Below are 27,578 nucleotides of genomic sequence, written 5' to 3' on the forward strand. Positions count from 1 at the left end.
ATCAATGAGCTTCAGGAGTCTAGCTCTTTTCTTGGCGATTATATTGCATGAATGACATTGTTTTTTTTTTTTTTTAGATTTTATTTATTTATTTGACAGAGAGAGAGCACAAGCAGGGGTAGCAACGGGCTGAGGGAGAAGTAGGCTCCCCGCTGAGCAAGGAGCCTGATGCGGGACTCGATCCCAAGACGCTGAGATCATGACCTGAGCCCAAGGCAGATGCTTAACCCACTGAGCCACCCAGGTGTCCCAAAAGACACTGTTTTTAACTGTATTATAGAAACAATTCTACTACAATACGATTTCTCTGTCACTTCCATATGCATCTCCCTGGCTTTACGTCCTTGAATCCTGGAACTCTGTGTTATTTGCTAACATACGCCAATATTATTACAGATCACATTACATAAGTGATCAGTACATATGTTTTTAAAAATTACCCATGTGAACTAAATATGCTCTAAACTTAGGAGCAAAATTTTCACTTGCAAGTTGTTTATTAGAAAATTGTCATTTAGAACATACATATTTTTCTTTCTGTTACATTGGAATTACTTGTTGAGCTACTGGAAGTCCATGAATTCTCTAGAAATTGTACATAATATTTTGTGTGCGTGTGCATTTATTAAGTAAACCTCAGATTTAGTCAGGTTATTAAAGTATTATTTGGTTCAAGAAATTTAAGCTTCTTATACAATATAGATTTAACCGAAAAAAGGATAAATGGAAGATCAAAGGAAAAGTACTTTGAGAGGAGGATTATTTTCAGGAAAATAGGACAACCAGAAAGGAAACTTTGTTGGGAGATTTTCGTTTCTTTCTATGATCCTAAAGTTAAAAACAAACAAACAAACAAAAACACCTTCAGTAACAGGCCTGGGTTTCATGTCAAATTCTGTCACTGAGCTCACATACTGGAGAGGAGTCAATGCTGAAATTAAAAATAAAAAAGTGTTAGGAATCTATCTTTATTGGATTATAGGCATAAAATAATTGGCTCCCGAAACACTCTACTCCAATATTAAATGGTTTTGTTCTTTCACTAGGAGAAAGATATAATACACAAGTGTCCTTTCTAAAAGCTCCTGATCCATTCTCAGCAGTGCACACTTTTATAATCTTGGTTGATGGATTTATATATTGATTCATCCATAATCTGACTGGCCCCCGTAGGACCAATGGCAGAAGAACTGGTAGGATTAGAAGCAAGGTCCATCACTTTAAAGGAATTTGAACTTGACCATTACATAAAATAGAGTTGTATTAGATGCTATTTGTATCTCTTAAATGACACATTTTCTGAGTCCTCATCCTTTTAAGGTAAAGTAGAAGGGTTTTACTTGTTCGTGAAATGACTTGTAGGTGATTGAACAATTTATTTTGCTATTATATACATCTGGCTTAATATGTTTTGGAAAAAAAGATTTATTATGTGTTCAACTCCACATGGACGATTGATACTAAAGCCTTTCTTTACAACATTAAATTTTGGGCCTTCTTAAGTCAGGCACTTGTGGTCCATAGAATGGCAACAATTTTTAGACATGCTGAAATGTTATTTTAGGGAAAGGCATGCAGATTGTGAAAACAAAATCAAAACAAATAACAATAAAAATCAATTCATCTTCCCCACCCAACCAAGGAGATTCCCCAGAGTCAGGGCGGGTACACCAAGTTAATTACAAGACTGTGTGACTTATTGTCTGTAGCTTGCTTGTTTTATACAAAAATAAATATAAAGGGTAATGATTTCCACTTAATTGTTAACTATTATGCCTTTGCAATTCTAAACAGTGTTGTTTCTGAAATGAAAACCTCCATTTTTATGTGTGTAGAAATGACATGTTAGCAAGAAAAAATAACTTTAAAAGGCTGATTAGCCAAACTACAAAAAATGGCATATTGTATGGTATCAACTTTTGGAAGAATCAAGAAAAGATCTCTAAGTGTGGCCAGTTCACACATAGTGGGATTTTTAATTAGTTGTGTTAAAACAGAATGTTTTGAGATTTACAGGTCTCAGCCGTGAGAAACCCTGTAGATTCCACTTGGTTCTCTGGAAACACCTGTTCTTGGAACCCAGAGCCACCTTGTAAGAAAACGGACCATAACTTGATGAAGATAGCACAGGAAAAGGCTTGAGATTACATAAAAGGCGAAGGGCAGGGCTGACATTGACCCTCTGACTGTCCCTGCCAAGACACTAGGCATGTGAGGGTGTGAGGGAACCAGTCTTGGCCACTCCACTCCAGTCCAGCCACCAGATGCTTCTCACCAAATGACCCCAGTTGACCTGTGGAGCAGACATGTTGTTCCACAGAGCCCTGACTCACAGAATCATGAGGTTCAATAAACCGCTGTCTTAAGCCACTAAGTTTTGGGATGGCTTGTTAATAGCAATATAGAATCAAAACATCCTTGTTAAATTTTTAACTTATTTGACAAAAACCTCTCTTCATTTATATACTGCAACAAAGGATTTGTTAGCTGCATTTTGGAAAACATTGTTTCAGGTGATACATTTTCCCGTCCATCAGCTCCTGTCCCTTTTCAGCCTGTTTTTGCTTGTTCTTATCACTGTGATTCTTACTTCACACCAAGCTTTTCACTAATCCTGTCCCCGAGTCAGGGTGTACATATGGATCTCTCGTCCAGCAGCCCAAGTGACTCCATATCAAACTTAGCTTAAATGGGCGTCTCATCCCATGCCTTCGTCTGTGCCAGTTCTAGTAACTCAGATTCTGTGTTTGTCTTGTGTTTCGCCTTTGTACTGTAGCCCCAGTAACTGGGCCGTAACCTTGTTCCTTCTGCTTAAGGGTCTAATCTGATAGTCTTTCTAATATTCTATTCTAGATTGGGATCCCTCCTTGTTTTCACCTGCGTTTTCATTTTCTATAGGTACCATAAGAATTGCCACACATTTAGCAGCTTAAAACAACACCAATGTATTATCTCCCAGTTTTATAGATGTTGAGGCTCAGCCTGGCTCCAGTGAGTCTCTGCTCTGGACATTACCAGGTTGGCATTAAGGTATTGCAGGGATATACCCCTTTCTGGGGACTCTAGGGGTGAATCTGATCGCCAGCTTCTTCATGTTGTTGCTTGAATCCCATGCCCCGCAGTGGTAGAACTGAAGTCCCTGTGTGGGTTGTTCTCAGCTTCTAGACTCTGCAGTTCCTCGACTGGTGATTACAGCAGGCCCTCCAGTGAATCCAGAATAGTCACCCGACTTTAAGGTTTGTGGGTTGGTAGCATTAATTCTGTCTGCAAAATACTTTCACATCAGTACCTGCATTAGTGTTTGATTGAATAAACAAGGGATGGGAATTATGGAGGGATATCTTTAGTATTCTTCTTTCTACAACCGATCATCTCAGGAATTAAAGATCTGTCTCAGAATCAAGGAGCTGAGTGCTTGCTACCACCCATCTACCCTGGCTTCTCTGTTTCCCTGGCCAAAATTGGCTTTCCTTTTGTCTATAATGTCAGTGTGACCTGTTTAAAATATTTCCATTACCGTATTTTGCCCACTCACTTCGACTCCACTGACAGTTTCCTGAAGCCCCCCGATGATGATTATTGACCTGGATTGCCATCTATTCATCCATTCTTCATTCCTCCATTCAACAAGGACTTATTGAGTACTTATTATATGCCAGGCATCTTCCTAGAAGTGATGATATGGCAGTGAAAAGAACAAAGAGTGCCCTCAAAGTATGTACACATATAAATGTATGTATAATAATACCAGACATATGCAATGATTACATAATGCAATTTCAAGTGTTGATAAAGGCCATGAGGAAAAATGAAGGAGGAATGGTTCTATTTGACTTAGGGTGGTCAGGGATGGCCTCTCTGAGAGGTATCAATTAAGCAGAGACTTGAAGGGAGGGAAGAAACAAGTGTTTCTCTGGGGCAGAATGTTTTAGGTGAAAGGCTCTGGATGGAGTTCATGCTTGGTACGGTAAGGAACAGCAGCTGGAGCGATGCATCAGGGTGAGGGAACTAGGAGGGAAAGTCAGGTAGAAGGTAGGCAACGGATCCCTGAAGACTTTGAAGGCCTTGGAAAGGTGACTATTTTGTACTTCGGATAAGGTAGGAAGATGTCAGAGAATTTTTAGCAAAGAAGCTAACTGATCTGACTCCTGATTTTCTGTGATCAGTCTGCACCATAGGAAGCAGGAGGCCTGATTAGGAGGCATTTGTCGTTGTTCAGGGTAGAAAACGTTGGTGGCTTGGACTAGGGGGATAGCGGTGGAGCAGCTAAGAAGCAGCTGTTCTTGCATAATCTGGTGGAGGGAAGGGAACTTTGTTGCTTGTTCCTGGACACTAATATCCTATCTGGCACGCCCACTGCGGTTACGGCTCCAGGCACCTCCTCTGGGTTCCACCTGTGTAGACTCTTGCGTCTTATCTTCTGCCCAGTCCTACCCAGCTCTAAAGTCTGAGCTCTCATCTTGAAACCGCGCCTAAAACAATGCAATGAAGATCCAAGGAAGCGAAAGAAAACAAACACCTTTGAAGAGGCAAAGAGATAATAAAGAGGCTCAAGAGCAAAGGAACAATCTAGGTACATTCTTACAATGCCTGGTAGGTACCAGACATACGTAAAAGATGAGTAAGTTAACAGCCCCCAATGCTTTTGTAGATGAAAAATTCGGTTAACCTAAAACTAGTTCAGCCGCTGTTTTTGGAATGAGTCTACTTCCAAGTGATTAAGGAATACACTTTCCTGCTCCCCAAGATTGAGATGCTTTCAGTAATGAACAACCACAACAAAAGGTCTGTAACTCCAATTCAAGGCAAACCCTGATGAAGGCTGAAATAGGGAGACAAGATGCTATGGGCATCTAGAAGTGAAAAGAGAAATCAGTATTACAGCAAAGGTTATGAATTCATGTCAGATGAGGTCCTGGGCCTGCTTCGTATCTTTCTCCATTTCCAGGAACAGCCCGGATAGTTGATCATCCTGAGATTTGATTCTTTTCACCTGTGAGATTGACATGACGGGGGAACAGAGGAAAAGAAGTTACAGCCCCTTGCTTGTGTCTGCATTTAGACAGGTGATCATTCATTCTGTGGGAAAACATGAGTTTAATTGAACAGCTAAAACAATAAAACATCAAGAAAGATTCTCACGGAATCTAGGAATTACAGATGATTTGGACCTTTCCAGTGTCTGTAGTGCCATTTCTAACCATTCTGTTCACTCTCCTCCTAATCTCAAAGCTCCCCTCAGGACCATTTTTATGCCTTTGACCTTGTCTGAACCAGCTCGTTATGAGCTGTGAAGGAGTTTGCAAGGTTAAATACTGATTTTTTAAAAAAAATTCTTCCCAGCAATTTGCTAGTTTTCTAAGTCGAATTCTTCTCCTCTCTCCTTAAACAACAGTCCTTTGTACACTCTGAGCACTTGCCTCTCTTCTCGCTGCTTCTCTGATTCTCCATAGTTTCCTTGCTGTTTTTATTGGAATTTCAGGACTGCTCTTGCATTTACTCAGGGGGCCTACCACACATGGGGCCATCGAAACACTCCCCACATGTCTCCAATCTCACACAGTCCTCCATTCACCACACAGTTGCTCCCTCAGACTCACATTCCATGAGGACTGAAGACTCTCAGTGCTTCAAGAAGCTAGAAATTGATAATAAATACCTAAAGTTCTTATCACAATGCCTGACACTTGCTAACGGCTAGGTCATCATTAACAGTTATACAACGTGATCGTCATCTGCAATATCGGGATCTTAAGACCAACCTCATACTGGTCATGGGGAGAAACACGTGGGGGAAAGTTTGTGAGATGTCTAATACAGGGCATGACCCAAAGACATGGTCAACCAATCTTAGCAGTATTATGATGACGACTAAGTTTCTATACCATCTTTTAAAAGTTTAGGTGTTTAGAATTACTTCTTTAAAATCTATATATCCTACTAAGAAGGGAATTTAAAGCACAAGGGTTCTGAAATATTATTTGATATGAGGGAGAAATTCCATGTTTGAATGTATACTAAACAGTAAAGATTTCAGGTTTAGAAGGAATCAATGTCCTTAGGAACCTTAATGCCATAAATTTGTTACCAAATGAATAGGCTTTTCTAGTGAATGAATGCCAATTCTTTTTGAATTTCCATGCATGCATTAGTATTGACTCACTTTTTATGTGGCATAAGTTTATCTTTAAAAAAGTAAAAATGAAGCAGGTAGATTGTGATGCTTGCTGTTCCTAATTTAACACCAGAGTTTCAACACTAGACAGACTTTAGGGGGTGATAGTCTGGTAAGAAGAACTTAAAACAGAAAGTCCAAAGTCCTGTAACCATTGTAGAAGAAGTATGAATTGTCTATGCCAAATGGAAGAAGAATGGTAGAAATTACAGAGACCCTAGGGCTTCCTTAAGTCCCGGCTTGGTCCTACTGTTGTTATGGGAAAATTAGAAATAAATGGACAATAGCTTCCAACTCTAAAACATATTATATGCAGTACATACTTTAACCTAGTTTACAATTAACATTTATTATGCCCACTGAAACCACAAAGCCAATGTTTAATTTTACAGTTTAAAGTCACACATAGGGAAATGCTTTACAAAATAGGATATTGTTCCTTAATGAAAAATATTACAGTATACGTCCCAAACGACTCAGTTCAAGTAGTTTTCCTGAATAACAGAGCTGTCGTGGAATGCAGGCTACAAGACACAGTAATGCTTTCAATAGTCAATTCAGGTTCAAAATTTGCCAAAACTGAAGAGACATTTTAAACAAGACCCGTCTTAGTTTTCCAAGATTTTGGTTTTTCAAATGCATTAACATTTATGGAAAAATATCATCACTTCTGAAAAGTTGAAGATAGTAAGCAGTTTACATTTTACTGCTTATATACAACAACATGTCAATCTTCAATATTTTACTCTACCTTGAAAGCATGTTTCAAGATTTAAAAATGGCAGTTGTACCCACTTAGGTTGATCACCTGTCTTAACTCACAGACTCTACTATAGGAATCAAATATTTGTGCCACTGGTTACATCAAATTAAATACATTTCTGCAATCTGTTTAGTTACCTGGGGTCTATTTACAAAGAATGCGTATGATTTCTGCTCATACATCATACTAAAATGTAAGCAGTATTTGTCAACTCCTACGTTTATATCATGCCTGAGCGTGTAACCCAAAAACACCATCCAGAGACAATGTATTTTTCTTAATCAAAAGTCTAGTCTCACAAAGTCACACAAAACATGATCTCGTATTCTATTCTTCTATTCTCCTATACTCAGTCTGGGTTGAAGTGCTTCTAATATGCTGTGGATTGCTAAAGAAAAGACCAAGAAGTAGTAGCCAAGTGTTTACCATGGACACAAAATATCGCAAAGCTAAAAAAAGTCAGGCTAAATATACACACAAGTTTGTATATAGGAAACAAACAAGTTTGTTTGAAAGGCAGGTTTGAAAGGAACACCGATGGCTTAGTAAGTGATGAAACAGGACTCCTCTGACAGTCTGTTCTTTAGCCTGACACTCTTCAAGTTTTGATGTCACCTTAAACATCCTTGATGTACCCATAGCTTATGTCATTGAACCCTGCTAATGAGACTGACCATTAGATGCAACTTCCCAAACACTGAGTATCAAGTTGTGCCCTGCCTTGACCCAAAACTGAGTTCTCTTTTGCAAATTGAAAAATCATGTAGAATAAAATAGTAACTCACAAATCCCACACTTGACAGTTGATCGCTGAAGATATTAGCACCTTGATAAAAATTACAGTTGTTCATTGGATGTGCTAAAAGAAAATGAAAAAAGAAAAAAGAATGCTGCTTTATTTACAAATCACAGTTTTCCTCACAGTGTTAGACTTTGGATCACTCTGATGTGGCCATGCCTTAAGATGGTGGGCCATTTGGTTTTTCATTTGACCTCTAGCAGTCCACATGGACCAGTTGGTGGAGCTCCAGGATCAGAACCACAGGTAGCCAAGTTATTGCTAAAGTGCTACTATATTAAGAAGGTGCAATTAACTGGGTTAACTAATATGTACATTTCAGGCTTAGTCTCTTTTAAAACCAACAACTTCTAACAACATGTTTTTATTTTTTCTCCCACAAAGTCTTCATTGAGAATTATGGTATCACTGCACCAGAAAGACATCTGGCAGATCGAATACTTTTGTGATCTGAACATAAGGTATATTTGCATTTTTGTCTCACTAATGCAATCGGTTCTTGTTTCAATATGTTCCCATATGTTAATGGACTAGAAGATAATTATACATTATAGACATATGTTTCGTGATCCTATAACTTGAGAAGTATTTCTCTAGTTCATGCTGGCAGGGAGATTATTAGGAAGATTTTTTTTTCAGTGGACTAATTAGCTAAATTGATCTACCTGTTTGACAGTCTAAAACTACAGGTTGTTGGCAAATAAGAAAAATGATAAATAGAGAAAATATACAAGTTCCTTTTTGTGTTTCTAAGTAATAGATTACCTTGACCCTGACCTTGGTTCTATGATAAATTTGGATAATCATTTCTGTACTCATGGTTATTCATTCACTAACTTTGAAATGTTAAAAAATATAAGGGATTTTTTATCACCTCAAGTTTAATTATAAATAGATTAGTAATAGTCACCAATCCTCAGCCATAAACTATTAGCAAAATTTGGCCATTATAAATTTCAATCTTACTTCACAAAAAAAGTGAACTCTTAAGTCATACACGGGTTCTGGACTTCACTGAATCTGGTTGTTGTGCTCACATAAACCATTACAATGACCTTGTTACTAAGGAAGGAGTCAAGGGGGGGAATGTCAGAACCAGAGATTGATCTGGTCAATTGTATATCCAAGGGTGCTTTGCCTTTTTGCTGTGACCAGACTGAAATCCTAGTCAGAGGCAAGCTGATGTGATCAAAGGTGTCCCTGCTTGTCCCAAGTCCTATTTGCACTCTATGAAATTCATTAGTAGTAGTACAAAGTCACACTCTATCAAATGGAGACCCCATAGTCACAGAACTATCCATGACTACTAATATTTGAAAAACTTAAATTCAATTTGTTTACTCTCACTATCGAATCCTACCAGTACTAGAGACTAAATGATTTTAACTTTTAAAGAGTGTTTTTAAAGCAGCAAAGGACAATATTTGGTTTTATTATCATCAGTGTCTCTTGGGAAGTTGTATGTATACAAATTTCATATAATACATCAACAGCTCCTTGTCCCGGTTTATCAGTGAAATGAATGGACCTGATTTTCAACTGTGTCTTAGCTTCTATGGGAAGCTTCCAGGCTATCTATATATCAAGTTTAGAATTAGACCTTAGTTGCTTGAATAAGTGTTTTTCTTATCTGTGACTTAGAAAAATTAGTATTAATGAAACCCAAAAGACTGATTAATGTAACTACAAGTAATGAACACTACTAGTTAAGAAAGATTAAATTTAAAACTTCCTTAGAAAGGAAAAGTATATTATCAGAATAAGGATACGTGGAGAATATAAACATATATGCCTGTTTCACGCAGAAAGCCTTCTGTAAAAAAATACGAAAGCAACCAGTGCTGTATATTATGTAAACTCACAAAGTGTACTTTATACACAAACATGAAGCATAAATTAAAAGTAGGACAACAGCAAAACATTTTAAATATAGAATTTGCACATATTTTTGTTAAATAAGAATAAATATTTTTATCACACAAATTCACATACCAGTCGCAAAAACAATAAATTACTTTTTTTCAGTGCTGCAACTTTATTTTTGTTTGTGATAAATCCCTTAATTCTTAGTTTAATGGGATAAAACTGTTTCCACAGGAAGGCAAAGGAAGTTGAATTGACTGAATAGATCAAAATAACACCCTTAAACCTTTAAACAACAAGGCAGGGCTTAATTTGGCCTTTTCTGTTCCAGAAGAAAGAAATGCTGTTTTCCTCTGGGCTCCCTTTTTTCAGTGAAACTTAATCTGGAGTGTTTCGTTTTGTGGGATTAGATTCTTACTAACCTGAGCATTTTCAGACAAACTTTTTTTTTTTTTTTCCCCAAGGAAGGAGCCTCAGCATCATGAATCTCAGACTTCTTTTCACGATGCAAGTCTGTAAAGGTGAAATGAATAGTCCAACATCCAACTGGACTGAACTAGATTTCATTATGGAGGATTTTCCCTTTATCATTCTTTGTATCTACTGAACACTCCATTTCTCTGAATTTCAGTTTCTAGTCTATATAGTTTTTCTCAGGAGTTTAGATAGACATACATTCCTCAGTCAATCTATTGATACTCATATGAAAAAACTAAAGAAAACTCCTTAAAAGCATGGAATAGTGGTTTATTCCTTTTAAGCTCTCTAGACTTGTTTCATTGAGAAGTGTAAAACTTCTTTATATGCGGGAAAATAATGATAGGTCATGCTAAAAACCTCTATGAATACAGTAGAGAGGAGCAGAGTAGGAGACAAGCATGTTTGCCCTTCAGTTATTTCTTAATGTTGCTGTGAATATAGCCACAAAAGATAAAAATAAACTTTATCAGAATTGAGTTAATTGATAAAAATTATTTCAAAAATTGGGAAAAAGTAACGTTGGCCTCACTATTAATTCTCTCGGAATAGTTAAATAGTTGGTGTAATTTAAAATTTTTCTTCTGACTGATTTGACTAGCTTCCTTCCGTCTGCCTTTTATCTGGTGACCTCCATCAAATGTATGGAGGCCAAAAGTTCTATATGGGCCTCATTTCCCTAATTAATAATTTATTAAGAAAAATGACCACGTCTAAAGCAAAGACAGTCTATGAAAAGCCAAAGGATGATTATCAGTTTTGTAGAACAATTATTTGTTTTACCAAATAATTGGTAAAACAGCGAGACATCCATTCTCCTCGCCCACTAAAATGAATGTGATATAGCTAGATCAATTACATAATTCTTTTATATTAAAAATATCTTCTAATAAAAATAAACTCTTGTGAGCTTAAGGGAACTCAAACAATGGTCCCCTAACATCTTTATATGCAAATCTTTAAGAGTAGGCACATTTGGTATGATTATTATAAAAATTTATAACAAACAATTGGCTTTGTAATATTTCATAAAGAAAAAGGAATTCCAATGAAATTGAACACCTTGGATTTTCTGAGCTATGGGGTGGAGGGGTGCAGTTTACTGTTTAAAAAGGGATTTTTATGCATGTGATTGTAAAACTTTTCCATATCTAATATCCAAACTTAACAACCTACCTAGACAGACTACAGAAATAGAAGAGACAAACTTCTCAAAAATCATCACATTTCATCACTCAAACACTTAGGGGTACAACCAAATGCTTTCCAATTGGGAAAAATCTTAAGTTACAGTATCAGTAAACTTGGATTTAAAAAGAAAATGCAAAGAATTATTGCCTGTAAGGTGTGGAAACAGTCTTATTAATACTAACCACTATTTTTTTTTTTTTTGCATGAGCCACATTAATGATAACCACTTCTAGATGTGGCTAACTACAAAGTGATCTTTAATACTCCTATCAAACTAAGTCAACAAGAAGTACAAAACATTGTAGGTCTTACAGAACCCTTAAACAGACAAGCAAAAACAAACACATTTTAAAGGCTTGCTGGTAAGAGGTATACCAGTGTTGAAGGTTTTGGATGCGAACAGAAAACTCTCTGCAGTGTGTTTTGTATGAATATTACACAATATAAGGTATCAGATGAAAGCTTCCAAACGGGGAAATTGGTGTGAAAATATAAATCGAGACTATGGTGAAATACGGTTTTTTTTTCCTCTTAAATTCTAACATGAGGAAACTAGTTTTTAGGGTGAGAAACTAGTTTTCAGACTCTTGAATACTCATAACATACACACACGCAAACACTATTTCTACATCCTAATTATGCATCAGTTCGGCTGGCTGCCTAAAAAAATGCAGGCAGTCAGAAGTTTAAGGAAATGGACCCGTGTATGTATTTAAATGACTAGATACACTGAGATCCTTTTTCTTCTTAGAATTTCTCAGAAGATGCTTGCTGTCAAAATGGTTTTTGACTAAAATTTGATCTCCTGTAGTCTGAAAGTATGCGAAATCTTGTTAAAACTGCAGCAAGTTCTTAATTTCCAGTAAAACATCCACAGCTCTTTCTGGAAACCAGAAGAAGTTGAAATAGCTGCAGACCTACTTTGGTCAAACATTTTTTATAGAAATATGTGTGTGTGTGTGTGTGTGTGTGTGTGTGTGTGTATACACACACATATTTTTTAATAGAACCAAGTGATATAAAGTGACATATCAAGGGAGAATGTATGTACAAACAGTAAAAATAAGCTACTGTGTATTGTGGATGATAATGATTATGATGCCTTTGAAGACATTCTAGAAGAGGTAGGTGACAAGGGGGAGACTGGTGTTCTGCCATCTTCAAATGTCCCCTGATTCTACATTCATCAGTGTTTTTTCATTCTTGTAGCCCAGGGGATGTTCAATAACTCCCAAGTGTTTCTTAGATTCCAAGGTCACCACTGTTCACACGGAACAGTGCACATCTTCCTTTGGTCACCGAGAGCAGATTCTGCCCATAATTAGACTCCAGTTGACAATGCCATCGAAGTGCGACTTTCTGTGCTTTACGTAGACCTCTCGTTCACCACGATGGATCACCACCATTGGCCAGGACTGCTCTGTGATGAGACGCCCAGTTATCTCTGCAGAACATCATCACCACAGGCTAACATTTCTTGAGCAAACATTGCTTAAACGCGGAAGGCCTCTGAGAGAGAAGGCATCCCTTTGCTAACTTGCGGTTGGCGTCCTGGCACTGCACCGTCCTGGTGTGCCAGCCCGTGTCACAGGTTCGAGAACAGGCAAGCCATGGGCCTGTCACCCACTGCAGCTGTGGACTGGGTGAGCCCACTTTATTGCTGCCATGGCCGGTGACAGAGTTGACTTTTGGGGTGGACTTCTTGGGAACAAAAAAACTGTAACGGACATCTAACGCTTTAGTTGGATCGGTTGCAAGAATCTGCACTATGAGAATTTCCTTCGTGGCTGAGTAGCCCATCCCGTGCAAGAAGTCATCCCTGTGGCTCCAACCACTGTAGTTCATGACGGTTCCATTGATGTCGATGATGGTTTCTGAGGTGGAGATCATGTACTTCCCATTGATAAGGTACTCACCGTTTTTCTTCTTCAGGGCTAAGTAGGCAGTGAATCGAGACTGGTCTTTGGCTTTGAACTGTCGGACTTTTATGTGGGTTGCGCCTTCGGGGATCCTCACCACGTCAGTGTAACCCTTACTGGAAGCAGAAGTGTCCCCAGAGGAGAGATGAGGAGAGAGAGAGAGAGAAAAGAGAGACAGAGAGACAGAGAGAGAAGGAAAAAATAAGTAAACACTTAATAAATGGATAAACAAATCAAAATTCTCTAGAAGTCTTACTTAATCTTAACACAAAGTTTTAATGTAGTTAAGAAATTCATTTAAAATTGGCTTCAAAGATTAGTTTTCTTCTAACAAAATAAAATTACAATTAGACTATGATACTGTATACATTTTATTATGATGTTCAAAATTAGGATGATGTTAGCAACCTGCCTTTTTTAAAAAAATGCATGCCAACTTACAACATCCTTATCAAATCCTATCGTTCCAGCACAAAATAGGATATATGTAAACATAAACAAAAATCTGCCCTCAATCTCATAGAAAGCTTTAAATTAATGTGTCTCAAACTCATTTGCATATTAAAACCATGTGGAGATCTTTTAAAAATTTAAATCCCCAGACCCCAGGCCAATTAAATCCCATCTGTCAGGATGGGGCAGAGGCAGCAGGACCTTGGGAGTCGTTCCAAATGTGCAGAGTAGTTGGGGAAACATGGATTTAACTGTTGAACTAGAGACAGAGTAGAAGCTCTGCTTCTATTTCTACTAGAACACTGGATTTCTTGAGCAGACAACACATGAAATATAAAATTCTGTAAGTGGGTAACCATAGCTTACCAGTATCATCAAAAGAAAAAAAAATGAATCTTTAATGCCATAGCAAATTTCCTCGGATACATCATGTCCACGAACATTATGATAGATTGAGTGAGCTTATATGATGGGTGACAAATAAAGTAGGTCTCTAATGAGCCATCATCTCCTCAGGAAAATGGGCAAAGGCATCAATACCTCTAGTATTGATCACAGTTTTTGAAAAAGGCTACAACAGAAATACTAATTAAGTGCCAAGGGACCACACCAGTAAGGAGACATTTGTGAAACTCTTTGCCTCTATAAGCAATTTTATAATAAGGTCATCGCATGTTTTGCTTTCTTAGTTATTTGAATATAAATAAATAAATTGTGAAGTTTGATGGGTGTGAAATTTAATTACCTACTGTTAAATTCTTATTCAGGTTTAGAGGTGATAGGGCAACTGATTCATACCCTGAAAATCCAAGTGTATTTTCCGTGCCCCGCCATTCCCTCTGAATTAGAGGGGAGGCTCCTCCCCGGGGAAGCCCACTGTCTACTGAGCATCTGATGGACAAGGACTGACAGCTACACAGCTGTCAGAGTTTCTTACCGAGTTGGGAGAGAGAAGATACAATACTGATGATATTGCTTATCCAGTCAACGTGACTCATCACTTTTAGTTTTGTAAGGCATTTTGGATGAGGATTTGTTACAGGACTTTTTTTTTTTTTAATATCTAACAGCAAGAGGTCATATGCAAACCTACAGTGGCTTCGAACAAAACTGGAAGGGATGTTGGAGAGAGTATCTCATCTTACACAGAAAACATATGAAGTGGAGGTATATTAAAGTATTTGACCAAGTGCACTCTAGATCCAGTGGCAGTGCTAGGCTCAAAAGCCATGGCCCCTTACTCCTAGTTTACTCCTTTCCCGATATCCCCCAACCCCTTACCTCGGCCAGTCATACTTTCTGACAGTTACATGAAAATATGTTCTGTTTCTATTCAGAGTTTAAATGATTCTTATCATGGTGTAAAGCAAATAAAGAATGCAGGCTAAGGGAATCAGGTAGGAGAGCTTTTTTTTCTATCCTTATTCCTGAGAGCCTGTCTCAGATTCATGAGAATCCGTTGGGATTGTCAGCATTGCAGGGGTCTTCAGTCTGAGCTTCATAAGGCAACGGTCAGTGGGAGGACCGGTGCCTTGATCTCTTAGTGCCGTGATAAAATATGATTCTCTTGTTCTCCTGGTACTGAGCAATGGAAGGACTGAGTTGCCATGTACTGAGATGAAGAGCATTGAGAGAGGGGTGAATTAAGGTAGGGTCATATTTGTGAAGAGGTTTGAGCTTGATGAAATATTTTATTTTTTTTAAGATTTTGTTATTTATTTATTTGAGAGATAGAGAATGAGAGACAGAGAGCATGAGAGGGAGGAGGGTCAGAGGGAGAAGTAGACTCCCCGCTGAGCAGGGAGCCCGATGTGGGACTCGATCCTAGGACCCCAGGATTATGACCTGGGCGAAGGCAGTCGCTTAACCAACTGAGCCACCCAGGCGCTCCAATGAAATATTTTAATATGCATGATCTCACTGGATCCTGACAGCAATATTAACTTGCAAGAAAATTACTATTAATTCCATTCAACTCTCAAGAATTCTGATAGTAAAAAAAAACAGTGATTCTTGTGAGATCACACAGATCTCGATTACAAAGATTTCAGCTCCAAGATCAATGTCCTTTTTTATACATCACAGTAGGCCAAGGTAATTTATTTGGAAAAGTTAAACAGATCATTTGTACCACATAATATAATCTTGGTCAAATCAGTTTGCAAGCTATCAGGTTGCCCACCGCTTGTCACTATCAGGAATTCCTTCATCTTTTTATGGGACAACACATGTGCAGATACTGGTTGCCAACCGAAAAAACAAAATGCCAAATTTAGTATTTATTTTTAATAAATAAATAGCCACTTTTTATGGCTTATAAGTTTATGTAGAAAGAATAAACATCACATTTTATTAGTACATAAGGTATTTTTTTTTAAAGATTTTATTTATTTATTTGACAGAGAGAGACACAGCGAGAGAGGGAACACAAGCAGGGGGAGTGGGAGAGGGAGAAGCAGGCTCCCCGCCGAGCAGGGAGCCGGATGTGGGGCTCGATCCCAGGACCCTGGGATCACAACCTGAGCCGAAGGCAGCTGCTTAACCAACTGAGCCACCCAGGCGCCCCAGTACATCAGGTATTTTATTTCCTATTTGATTCCTGAATTTCTTTCTCTTCCTTCCTTCTTTCCTTGTTTTTTTTTTTTTTTTTTTTCTTCTTATAACCTAAGGTATAGCCTTTGCTTTGGCATTCATCAGCCATGCAAAATTAGATAAGCCCTAAACTTTCAGAGTCCAAATTTCGTCATTTGTAAAACAACAAGGCAGACTTCATCATTTCTAAGGTGTCTTGCACCTTTGCAATATATAAAAATGCAGTATATGATCGACATGCGGGGTATTTTATAAAGATAGCTCAATACAACTGGATGACTAATTACTAAATCAGGGGCGCCTGGGTGGCTCAGTCGGTTAAGCGGCTGCCTTCCGCTCGGGTCGTGATCCTAGGGGTCCTGGGATCGAGCCTCGCATCAGGCTCCCTGCTCAGCGGAGAGCTTGCTTCTCCCTCTCCCTCTGCCTGCCACTCTGCCTACTTGTACTCTCTCTCTCTCTGTCAAATAAATAAATAAAATCTTAAAAAAAATAATTACTAAATCACTAGCAAATAGGATTAGTAATGCGTATTTAAACTCAGAATAAATTCTTCAGCCATACAATTTTTTTATGATGTCAAGGATAATTTCCAGTTTTCCACAATAACATGGCATGTGATTGTCTTAATAAATCCTTATTGTTAATATGGTTTGCATATTACCCTCCAGTTAAAGACAACATAGCACATACATCAAGAATACGGGGGCGCTGGACCAATACCACTCAGCATAAGAGTGGTTTGGTGAAGAAAAAAGACAATCCTGCATTCCAGCAGACACTTTAGCTGGCTCCCTCATCCTCACTGATAACATAATATTTAATGCCAGGGGTGACTGGGTGGCTCATTCAGTTAAGTGACCAATTCTTGGTTTTGACTCAGGGCATGATCTCATGGGTCATGGGATCGCACCCCATGTGGAGCCCTGGGTCCGGCTCCGTGGGGCGTCTGAAACTTCTCTCCCTTTGCCCCTCCCCTCACTTGCGCTTGTGCACTCTCTCCCTCTATCTAAAATAAATAAATAAACCTTAAAATATATTTAATTCCAGAAACTGGTACTTTATAAACTTACATATTTAAAACGAAAGCATAATCAAAGCCCGTAAGAGGAAGCAGACATTACTTCTTTATAATATATACTTAAATATACTTCTATAATTCTTTATAGAGTAAACCAGGAGAGGTCACTATAAAATATTATTGTCTACACCCCTGCCACTAACTTACATTTTGCAATGAGAGATGTCTCCTCAAGAAAAATACAGCCTGGTGAAAATTTGCCTGTAAAACGAAATAATTATGATGGAAACCGGCTATCCTTCCCTAAATGATGTTTCAGGAATAATAGATCTGCCAGAGATTGCTAGCAGGGATGTCACAGCCTTTTTTCTTTTCTTTTTTTTTTTTTTAAGATTTTTATTTATTTATTTCAGAGAGAGAAAGAGAGAGTGTGCACAAAGAGAGAAGCAGGCTACCCGCTAGGGCTCAATCCCAGGACCTCAAGATCATGACCTGAGCCGAAGGCAGATGCTTAACTGGCTGAGCCCCCCAGGCGCCCCAGTCACAGCCTTTTTCTTTTCAGTGTTTGCACGCTGCAAAATCCTGACCTCAGAGCCATTGCAGTGTATCTGCTTCCAGAGGGGCTGGGTGTTTGCACTCTGCAAACAGAACTTTCTCCCCCCCGCCGCCGCCCCACCTTGGTTCTCAATGTATGATAGGTTACTGGGGCCATGCTGGACCACTTCCCACAGACAGCTTATGATGTGACACGAGGCCCCTTCTTCGGTTGTGCAAGTCTAAAGCTTTGTTTGATTCCTGTCAGGGCAACGATTTATCACCTTACCTTTTTTTATTGAAAGTTCCAACCACCTTTGTGCAACTGGAGTTGTCTCCCCCACACACGGCACACTTGTCGTACTGCAGCTTCGAGCCGATGATACCGTCACAGCCAGTGCGGACGCACTTGCCCCGGACACAGACGGAGTTACTGTATGGCCTGCATTCAGTCCCATCCGTCACCTGAATAACAAGGACCCCATTAGCGGTGGGAAGATACCTGTGCACAGGTACTTGGTTTCCATGGTAAAACAGCAAGTTCTAATTTGTGGAGTTTTGTGTTTGACTGGGATAGTGCATCGAAAAATAGACGACCAACCCCAAACCATAGTGCCCTGAGTATCTTTTTCATTCTTTTAAGATTTTTTTTTTTTAATTTATTTTTTTTGACAGATCGAGAGAGCACAAGCAGGGGGAGCAGTGAAAGAGAGAGAGAAGCAGGCTCCCCACTGAACTGGGATCCCAATACGGGGCTCGATCCCAGAACCCTGGGATCATGACCTGAGCTGAAGGCAGACGCCTAATCATCTGAGCCACCCAGGTGCCCCTGCCCCAGAGTATCTAACTGAAAAATCCTTGACGTCTTGGCAGTAGCAGATCTGAGATAAATCTGGGTTATGCCCTTTCTCTCTTGAGCTTAATTCCAAATATGCCAGGAGACCCAAGGTATTCATCTTGCTTTCTGCATGCAGAGCACAGTCCCCTGGTATGCTCTTGCCTTTGTACATTGATAGAAACAATCATTTCACTTAGCCTGGGGGACTTGTCACTTGTGTGGAGAGCAGAAAATAAGCAGGCTCAAGATCTCTGAGATCCCTCTTTGTGGCATAACTTAGATAGTAATACATTTGAGAATCTGAACTTGATGTTCAAAACCTTCTTAATGGCTGGAAAGCATTCCCTATCACGGGCTGAACTGTCAGATGCTGAAATAGAGACCAACAAATTAGTGTAGAAAGAGTCTGGGGAAGTCAGAGGGAAGTACTTACTGGGAGACACGGAATATATTTTGAATAAAGGAATCACTATATACTTAAAAAGCTAGTTATAAAAGAGTGCATATACATATATGGACCCTGTGGTTTGTGCATGTGAGTATATATAACTAACATATGTAGTCGTATATGTAAATAAACTGAGGTGTTTTGTATACAATTCTTTTCATATGTAAGTATTTGAGTGTGTATGTGTGTGAACTAAAGTAGGGTGTACTTCAACTGGCTCATAGCTCTCCAGATGGTGGCACTGGCAGGTGATATTTCTGCTCTTATTCTTTGTCACATCTTTTAAGTGAAAATGTATTAGCTTGCAATAAAAAGATAAAGTATTTTAAAAATTATGTAAGTTGGACGTTAACTTATTTTTCAGGCATATTTCATACAAATCCGAAGGTCCCTTTCAGAGGTGACTTGAAATGTAGCACCGGCTTACAAATTAGATAAACAGTATTTTAAATTGCTGCATAACACTGATTGTGAGAAATAAAACTGTTAGTAATTTAGAAAATGCTTTCCTGTGAAAAATCAGGGATAATTTCATGTGCATATATTGTAACGTCTATAACTATAGGGACATTGATTCATATTAAGGGTGCAAGTCATTTAAAGGTTTGGATCAGAGATGATGATCTTGAAACCTATCTTCATAAATCACCACAGGAATTCTTAATTAAATGATACAAAAGTAGAAAGTTTTCTTGCTTTTAGTTTCCCGTACAAATGTACCAAGGAAATTCTAGTTGTTTTCACGGCAATTTTGAAGTGAAGGTCACACCTCACCTTCCCTGACAGAGAGTTACAACTTTTCAAAAAATAGCTTTTAAAACATTTACTTGTTTTGTTTACAGCGTAATTTTTGTTCTTTGTATAAGGTTTGCAAATATAGACACTACAGAGATGAAAATAAAACCCTCCAAAATCTAGTCAGCCAATAAACAATGACTGTTAATATTTGGTATCTCTAGGCTTTATTCTACCAAATAATTTCCCGCAAGGAAGTCTACTGTTTCTGGACAGTTGGTGTGCAATTACCTTTGGAGAAAACACCACGTAGTAACCGGTGCCCTTAGCTCTGCAGGTCAGTTTGCACACGTCCCCCAGCAGGACGCCTGCATATTTGGGAACCCATTCCACAAATGTTTTGACTCCTTTTGCGTCAGACTGATACCCATTTTTGGCCTCACACTGCTCGTGACGAAAAGATTTACCTAAAAAACAAACGTGTCATGTTATTACTTTGTCTATTCTGAAACTTAGACAGAGTCTTGTGCATTTTAAGTAATTTTAACAGGAAGATGCGAACTTTATTTTTCAGAGCCTCTTTACACGCCAGCATTGGATTTTATCTGTACACAGGAGTTGAAAGCAACTATTATTTTCTTCCTACTCTCTAAATACCTAATTGTTTTTAATAATAGTTTAAAAAAATCACTCATGTATTTGTTATTGATTTGCACACTGGTGGAACTGTGTAGTACGAGATTAATAGGTTATTTCTCCAGCCTCCTTTATTTATTACTGCTAGAATACAAATTACACGTGGCACAAGGTGGTTGCTGACACTTGGGAGCTGCGTACCGTTCGGTGGGCAGGGCATGACGTTGCAGGAGCGGTAGATGGCTCTCTTCCCCGTGCAGTAACGGCCACTGTTTCTAGGTGCGGGGTTATTGCAGTGCCGATGGGCAAACTGTACTCCTCCCCCACATGAGCGAGAACACTGGCCCCAGGACCCCCAGGATCCCCAGTTGCCATGGCTTGATGTCTGAAATAGAAAACAGAAGACATTTTAACACAGAAGGGAGAAAAAAAGAACTTTCAAAATGCACATTTGGAAATCACCCGCATTCAATGTCTTAGTGACAACCCCATCACAGATATAAATTTTCACTGAATTGAACATGGCTACAGATATTGGACATTCTGGAATTATTGTGTAATTCCAATTCTAAGCGAGTCATCTCTTCTGCTCCCTGCTGTCCCCCGGCACCAGGATCTGAATGTTTCCCTGGCAGTACTGAGCACACAGGTTTCTCTGCGCTTTCTGACACGGTGCATTTCTGTTAACCACTTGAACCATAGCTAACTTTCTGTCAACTCTGATCCTTCACCTTTGACAAAATATATGATGCTAAAGATTTCGCATGATGCCTGGAAGAGTTGGTTCTATTTACGTTTTTTTTCTCCCTGTTTGGCACTGATGTTCTGCATCGTTTTGTTGATATCACACATCCCATCAGACAGACCCTCCCTCACATGCATAAATGTATTTGACCTGAGTTGGGCTTCAGTCCTCATTAGACCAGAGTCCTTTTCCGTAGAGAGGGAATGTGACAGATATTGAAGTGCACCCACCCCCCCCAGGCAAACATCACGAGCGCCCACACCACGGGGGAATAAAAGACTCTAGGTCTATCATTCTGGAAACATGGTAGCAGGAAGCGGAGAGACTTCCAGAGGGAAGAATATTATAAACTCCTTTGCTGAAGGACTGGGTGAAGAACTTCCTGGGGCTGCTGTCAGAGTATCTGAGAGTGCACAGTTGTGGGGTAATCTTTTTTTTTAAAGATTTTTTTATTTTTTATTTGACACAGAGAGCACAAGGAGGGGGAGCGGCAGGCAGAGGGAGAAACAGGTTCCCAGCTGAGCAGGGAGCCCTATGCGGGGCTTGATCCCAGGACCCCGGGATCACGACACGAGCCGAAGGCAGACGCTTAACCTTGTCTGAGCCACCCAGGCGCCCCATGCGGTAGTCTTGAAAGACATGAGCATTGTGCCCTGTGTCAGTGCTCTCCTCGGGACTTTGAAACTCAGAGGAGAGCCAGCAAATGCTTTGCTTGGGCCTCTCGAGGAAACATATTTGAACCAGGAAAGAAAGCCTTTCTGAGATGGTACCCACATATGTCATAGGAATGGACCTCAGATCCCGTGTCTCCAGGCATGGCGTGACAAGCAAATCACTTACTGAATAATATTTTTTCTTGGTTTTGTCCACACACTTGCCCTGTAGGCAGATCCTCCCTTTCCCACATGGTGTCCCCTCCACAGCTGGCAGTTTCTTGGTGAGACACACCATCTGGCCCTGGCGCACGACGGCGCACCAGAGGCGGGCGCAGACGTCCATGCCGGGGCACACGGAGTACTCGGGCCCAAAGGTCAGGTTGCACTGCTGCGTGGCGTCGTACATCTGTCCTGGCAGTTCTTCGGGGCCCAGGATCTGCTTGCGTGGTAGATCTAGCAAACAGTTACCTAGAAGAATAACCGAGATGGACCACTGTTCCGTGTTTCGGTTTCAAATTAAGAAAATCGTGGATCTGAAAATGCAGTGCTCCAGGTGCTGTGGGAGCGTCATGCACCCACAGATCTGCAGGCTGAAGCCCTGGAGGAGGGACTCCCCCGGGCAAGGAGGGGGGACTCCCCAGGGAAGGAGGGGGACTCCCTCCCGGACAGAGGGCAGCACCTCTTTGCGTTCACCAACCCCCTCCGTGATTTTCTTTTCTTTTCTTTTTTTTTTTTAAGATTTGATTTATTTGACAGAGAGAGACACAGCAAGAGAGGGAACACAAGCAGGGGGAGTGGGAGAGGGAGAAGCAGGCTTCCTGCTGAGCAGGGAGCCCCATGCGGGTCTCGATCCCGGGATCCTGAGATCATGACCTGAGCCGAAGGAAGACGCTTAACGACTGAGCCACCCAGGCGCCCCGCCTCTGGGATTTTCAATGGGCTATGTGCTCTGGGGCATAGCTAATGATGGCAGTGGGATGATCAAACAAAATTATTTTGTAATAATTAGTTATGAAAATAGCCATTGTGCTGAGGGACTAGGAGAAATCGGGATGGACCTCCAGGAAATAATATAATGGTCATAACAACAACAGCAACAACAATAATAGTAAATAAGCATTTACAACTCTAAGAAACAGTTTATCCATGTGCTCTATTTATAGGCTTCTTCACTTTCAGCTTTTCTCTTCCTCATGTGCCCACCCAAGTCTCCTCCCCATTAATTCCATAAATAATAACAAGGCCAGACCTCATTCCTTCTTGCCCTCAATAAGCATTTGGTCACACCTACAATGTTCTAGGAAACACACTAGATATTGGGAAAACACAAAAATGACCCTGATCCACCCCCACCCCCCAGGGTCTCCCAATAAAGTGGAGAAACATTTCCTCTAGACTTATGTGAAATATAGTAAAGAATTCAAGAGTCACAGAGTAAAGGAGCAGTGGGCAAAGAAAAGACATTATCTTTGGGGGATGAAGCTCATCTTTTAATCCTTCTTCTTTGTCGCTGTTTGGGTCTGTTCTTTAATGCAACTAGTAGTTGTTGGGTGCTCGAAGTATGTCACACCAATAAGTTGGTGTTCTCCTTACATAATACGGGGGGTATAAAGGAGTGAGTTTGGGGGATCAATAGAAGTGAGCACGCATGCGGGCAATGCAAATTCAGAAGATGGTACGTGCCTCCCCTCCCCTCAAAAGCTTCCCTAAGAATCCCTGACCTGTGGTTAACACCATGAATTTTCTCTGGGCCTATGGGAGCATGCACATTGCCCATCAGTTTCTGCCCATTTTTGTTTATTTGGGATTTTGGGATTTGCTCATTAACTATTCAGAGTACTAAAAATAACAAATATTTGTTACACATTTACACTATTCTCCCTTTCTTAAATGTATTCACTTATTTAATCCTCACAAGAACTCTAGAGAGCAGATTCTAGTACTTTCCTTATTTTACAAATAAGGAAACTGAGAAATGAAAAAACAGGTCACTGAGCCAAGGTCACAGAGCTATTAGGGGTTTATGCTCAGAGCCTGCTTTCCTCATCATATACCATCTCGCTTCTGCTCTGCATGTGGATAGATCTCTTGTTTTACTGCTGACCAGGAAGGTGTGTGGAGGGATCCTTTAAAGGGTGGATACCGTGCCTAATGGTAGAAACACCCAGTCTAAAGTCTAATTCTGGTGAAACCCTAAGTGGCTGAGTGTTCTTGACCAAGTCAGTTAACGTCTCTCTAACTGATTTTCAAGCTCTGTGAAATGTTTCTCTTCTCATTGTGACACTGTAAGGGTAAAAATAAGAGATATAGAGGGTGACCAGAAAAATACAAAACAATCACAGTTGATACTATGCTCAACGTATTCAACAATTTTAGATATATTAGAGTCATTCTCTTTACCTAACAAAAGAAAATCACATTTCAATCCTACTTTCCACCGAGACATGGAATAGTCAGCATGTTTTAAGTATACTGCAAACATTTTCACAACTATATTCAAGTTTCTTCAAAGTGAATGCCTTAGAACTTGTCAATCTGTGATGGAAGCATTATATGAAAATGAATACAGAGCAGAGTTCCTATTTAATTTCTGAGCCAGAATCTTTGAAGAGGTAAAGCTTCTGAAGGCAAGCCAGAAAAAGCATTAAAAGTAAGTATCCAGCCAAAGGGAACTTTGGGAGAAAAACATCAAGTTAAAAGAAAAACAACATCGAGTCAATAGGAAAGAATGACAGTAAACCTTCACTAAGCTTTGTTTAGGAGACGGTAAGATGAAGCACCGAGAACTCCGTGAGAAGTGTTATCTCACTGTTACATAAAATAAAAAAAAAAGAAGACTTTATAAACCAGGGAAGGCTTGACAGATTGCTGATGTTACAAGACTGTCAACAAATCTCTGAGACAGCAAGAATGCTCTCCAATTCTTCACAAGTGCTGTTTTAAGAAACTTTTACTAAAAAGCACAGAACCATTAAGACTGCGTCACTTAAGGATTGGCCAGGAAGTTTCTAACTTGTGTGGGTGCACGCGGCATGGGTCCACCTTGTTTGTCTCGAGCCAAAATAACTCACCACCGCTTTGTGGACTTATAGTCACTGACCACATTCTACCTCATTAGGACATGATGAGCAGAAAGAAATGTAGAATTCAATTTGAAATCAACTTATAACAAGGAGACTTCAAGATGTGGCATCTCTTTAAAAAGCTTAATACCAAAGTATAAGTTTTGTTTTGCTTTTGTTGATTTGACTATAGCTGACCCATGATGTTACATTAGTCTCAGGTCCAAAGTGTAAGTTTTAAAAATGAATCACACATTTGCTTTGCTTTGAAAGATACTGTATCTCAGCTCTATGGTTTTCCCTTAGAGGTTACCTGGGGATGACTTCCTGCTAATAATCAAATGATTTATTTCAGAATTGCCATTAACTTATTATTCCAATGTTCTCATCAGGATTTGTTGCTGCATTAGTTTCTATTTACCCTGAAACATACAGCCTATCAATTTCATCTATACATTGAATTATGTCCTTTTGCAATAAAATAGGTATAGATGTCTCTCGCAAATGGAATGCCTTCCATTGTTGTACTATGGAACAAAAATAAAAAAAAAAAATGAATCTAGAGCCCGATTCTGAATCTCATGGTGTGAAATATTTAAAATCTAATAGTGAACTGGATATACATTGTCCATTTTTTTTTTTTTTTAATGTTACAGTTTGGGGGAAGAGTGAAAGAGACAGATCTGTCAATCTTTCAGTATCATTTGCATTGAGCTCTAAAAGCAGCCAGTCTCCTACTGACTTTTCTTAATCTGCTTGGCCTTTAATTTCAACCATTTCTTCCTATCTAGTTCACATATTTTTCACTCCTATCTGGGCTTTGCTACCTACATTTTGCCTGCTTGTTCTTTTTCACAAACTGCCAACTTGTTTTTTCTTTTCCTCCCTGCTTCCTTCTTTTCTTTTGTTTTAACGTTTCCTATGTATAAAAATGGATAGTTTCCAAAAGAAAGACAACAGAAGTGTGCCCATAATGCATATTTGTTTTACCGTGTTCAGTTAAATGCTTAAAGGTGAAAAATTAAAAAGTAAAAGGCAATGATGTGTGATGGAGAAACAAAGGAAAGAAAGCGGAAGTCACCCCACGGCCACAGAGTGCACTAAGGGTGATGGAAGTCACGCCAGACCTCCGGGAAATGGAACAGAAAAATCGCTGCCTTTTTTGTATCTGATGGCCAGCACTGTTTGTCCTTCATTTTCATGATTAATGAAAATTATCAGATCAAAGTTAGTTGTTCTCTAGTCTTTTCATATTTTCTTCTCTGTTTCCAACACTATGGTTATTTCTGTCCTCTCTTCCTGTCCAGTACACATGCACGAAATTAGGCATCGGCCCAAATATCCACAGCATATCAGAAATCAATTTCTATTCCTAATGAAACTCGTCCATTGCAAACTGTCCCCTTTTACTTCCAAACATATCTCCCTGGCCTGGCAACTCAAAGTTCTTTAGGTCTTTATTTGAACGGCTAACATAAAAGAGAAACTGATGCATTACGGGCCAGGTAGCAGAGAAAATTTAAGGGCATTGAAATGTACAGAGCATGGTTGCTGAACCAAAAGCAATCGGGGGCGGGGGGGGGGATCTGTTTGTGAAACTGTCACAAGCTTTAAGGGCCCTTTTAGCAAAGGTAATGCCAAGGAAATTAGATGGAAACGTCTCCTTGTTAAAGGATGAAGCATAGTTTTTTTAAAAACACAGGTCACCATGTCCTTAAAATATATGTCTTATTTGCAGATTCTTCCAAAGGCACATTTACTGTGAATGAGTACTACCTTAAAAACTGAATGTTAAGATCTTATTTATTACCAGCCTATAGTTTCCACAGACAAAGGATTCAGGGAACTGGGTTTCTAATAGCATTTTATCTCCAGAGTTCTGTGTTTAGTGGATGGGTGTAAACTTAGCTCTTTAAACATGCTGCACGTTAATATTCCAAAGTTGTTTCTAGATTTTCCTTAGCAGTCTGCGTCAAGAGGGTTCTTGGGCTGTGCCTGTTTGGGAGGTGGCCCTTCTCATTGTGGCACCGTGGACTTAGGGATATAGCAGATGTGGCTATCTTTCTTGGCTTCAAGGTTATTAACATTTGAGAAAGGAAATTCAATAACCTGCTTTCACTGCACAATTTCCCTGCCAGTTCTTACCTTTATTTCTGAGGCCTCTCCAGCTTGCCTAGAACTAACTTGTATAAACACTGCAGAATGTCTACAAGTATCTTGGCAAGGCTGGTGGCGGGGGGGCGGGGGGGGGGAATGTTTCCCCTGAGACATGGCTCTCCTTTTCTGAATCGCAAATCTGCAAGCACAGTTATTTTAGTGTGTGCACGTGGACTTTTCAACCATAACCGAATTGCTACATAGTTCTTGGAACTAAATCAGGAAACACTCCGTATTAATGAATTTAAATTTGGCAGTGGGAGAGTGCTACAAATGTCCAGCTACTTATGGCTAATAATTTTAAAAACAAATCAAATGATTTGAATTTAATTGTGCTTTAAGACGTCATTTCTCTAGCGCCGCCAGAGGTGAGCGGGAGACAGATGAGCTATTAGCCATAAATGGATTTTCCAGATAAGGTACTCTTTAGGTCCCATCGAAAAATTGTGTAAGTTTTGTGAGAGTATCTTCCTTCACCATAGCAATGGCTTTGCTGTCTTTATATTAGTGCCACAAT

The 27,578-nt window shown here is 39.5% G+C and overlaps 1 protein-coding gene across 5 annotated transcripts in view; it reads right to left on the reverse strand.

Moving 5' to 3' along the window:
* Positions 1 to 509: 509 nt before the first annotated feature.
* The window catches only part of ADAMTS5 (ADAM metallopeptidase with thrombospondin type 1 motif 5), a 54,338-nt gene continuing 27,269 nt past the window's right edge, over positions 510 to 27,578 (reverse strand). Inside the window, exons 4-11 of one of the 5 annotated variants that reach the window (XM_027584304.2) lie at positions 22,027 to 22,310; positions 20,643 to 20,826; positions 20,097 to 20,272; positions 18,074 to 18,249; positions 13,185 to 13,303; positions 7,724 to 7,797; positions 4,883 to 4,993; positions 510 to 931 (exon numbers count right to left, since the gene is read on the reverse strand). In XM_027584304.2, coding sequence (XP_027440105.1) covers positions 4,904 to 4,993; positions 7,724 to 7,797; positions 13,185 to 13,303; positions 18,074 to 18,249; positions 20,097 to 20,272; positions 20,643 to 20,826; positions 22,027 to 22,310 — 1,103 coding nt within the window. In that variant the 3' untranslated portion in view covers positions 510 to 931; positions 4,883 to 4,903. Of the gene's footprint in view, positions 932 to 4,186; positions 4,994 to 7,655; positions 13,304 to 17,457; positions 17,512 to 18,073; positions 18,250 to 20,096; positions 20,273 to 20,642; positions 20,827 to 22,026; positions 22,311 to 27,578 lie in introns of those variants that run through there. The other 4 variants (XM_027584305.2, XM_027584303.2, XM_027584306.2 and 1 more) reach the window with 4 other exon arrangements.

Source organism: Zalophus californianus, chromosome 1 (assembly GCF_009762305.2).
Source record: "Zalophus californianus isolate mZalCal1 chromosome 1, mZalCal1.pri.v2, whole genome shotgun sequence".
NCBI classification, from domain to species: Eukaryota; Metazoa; Chordata; class Mammalia; order Carnivora; family Otariidae; genus Zalophus; species Zalophus californianus.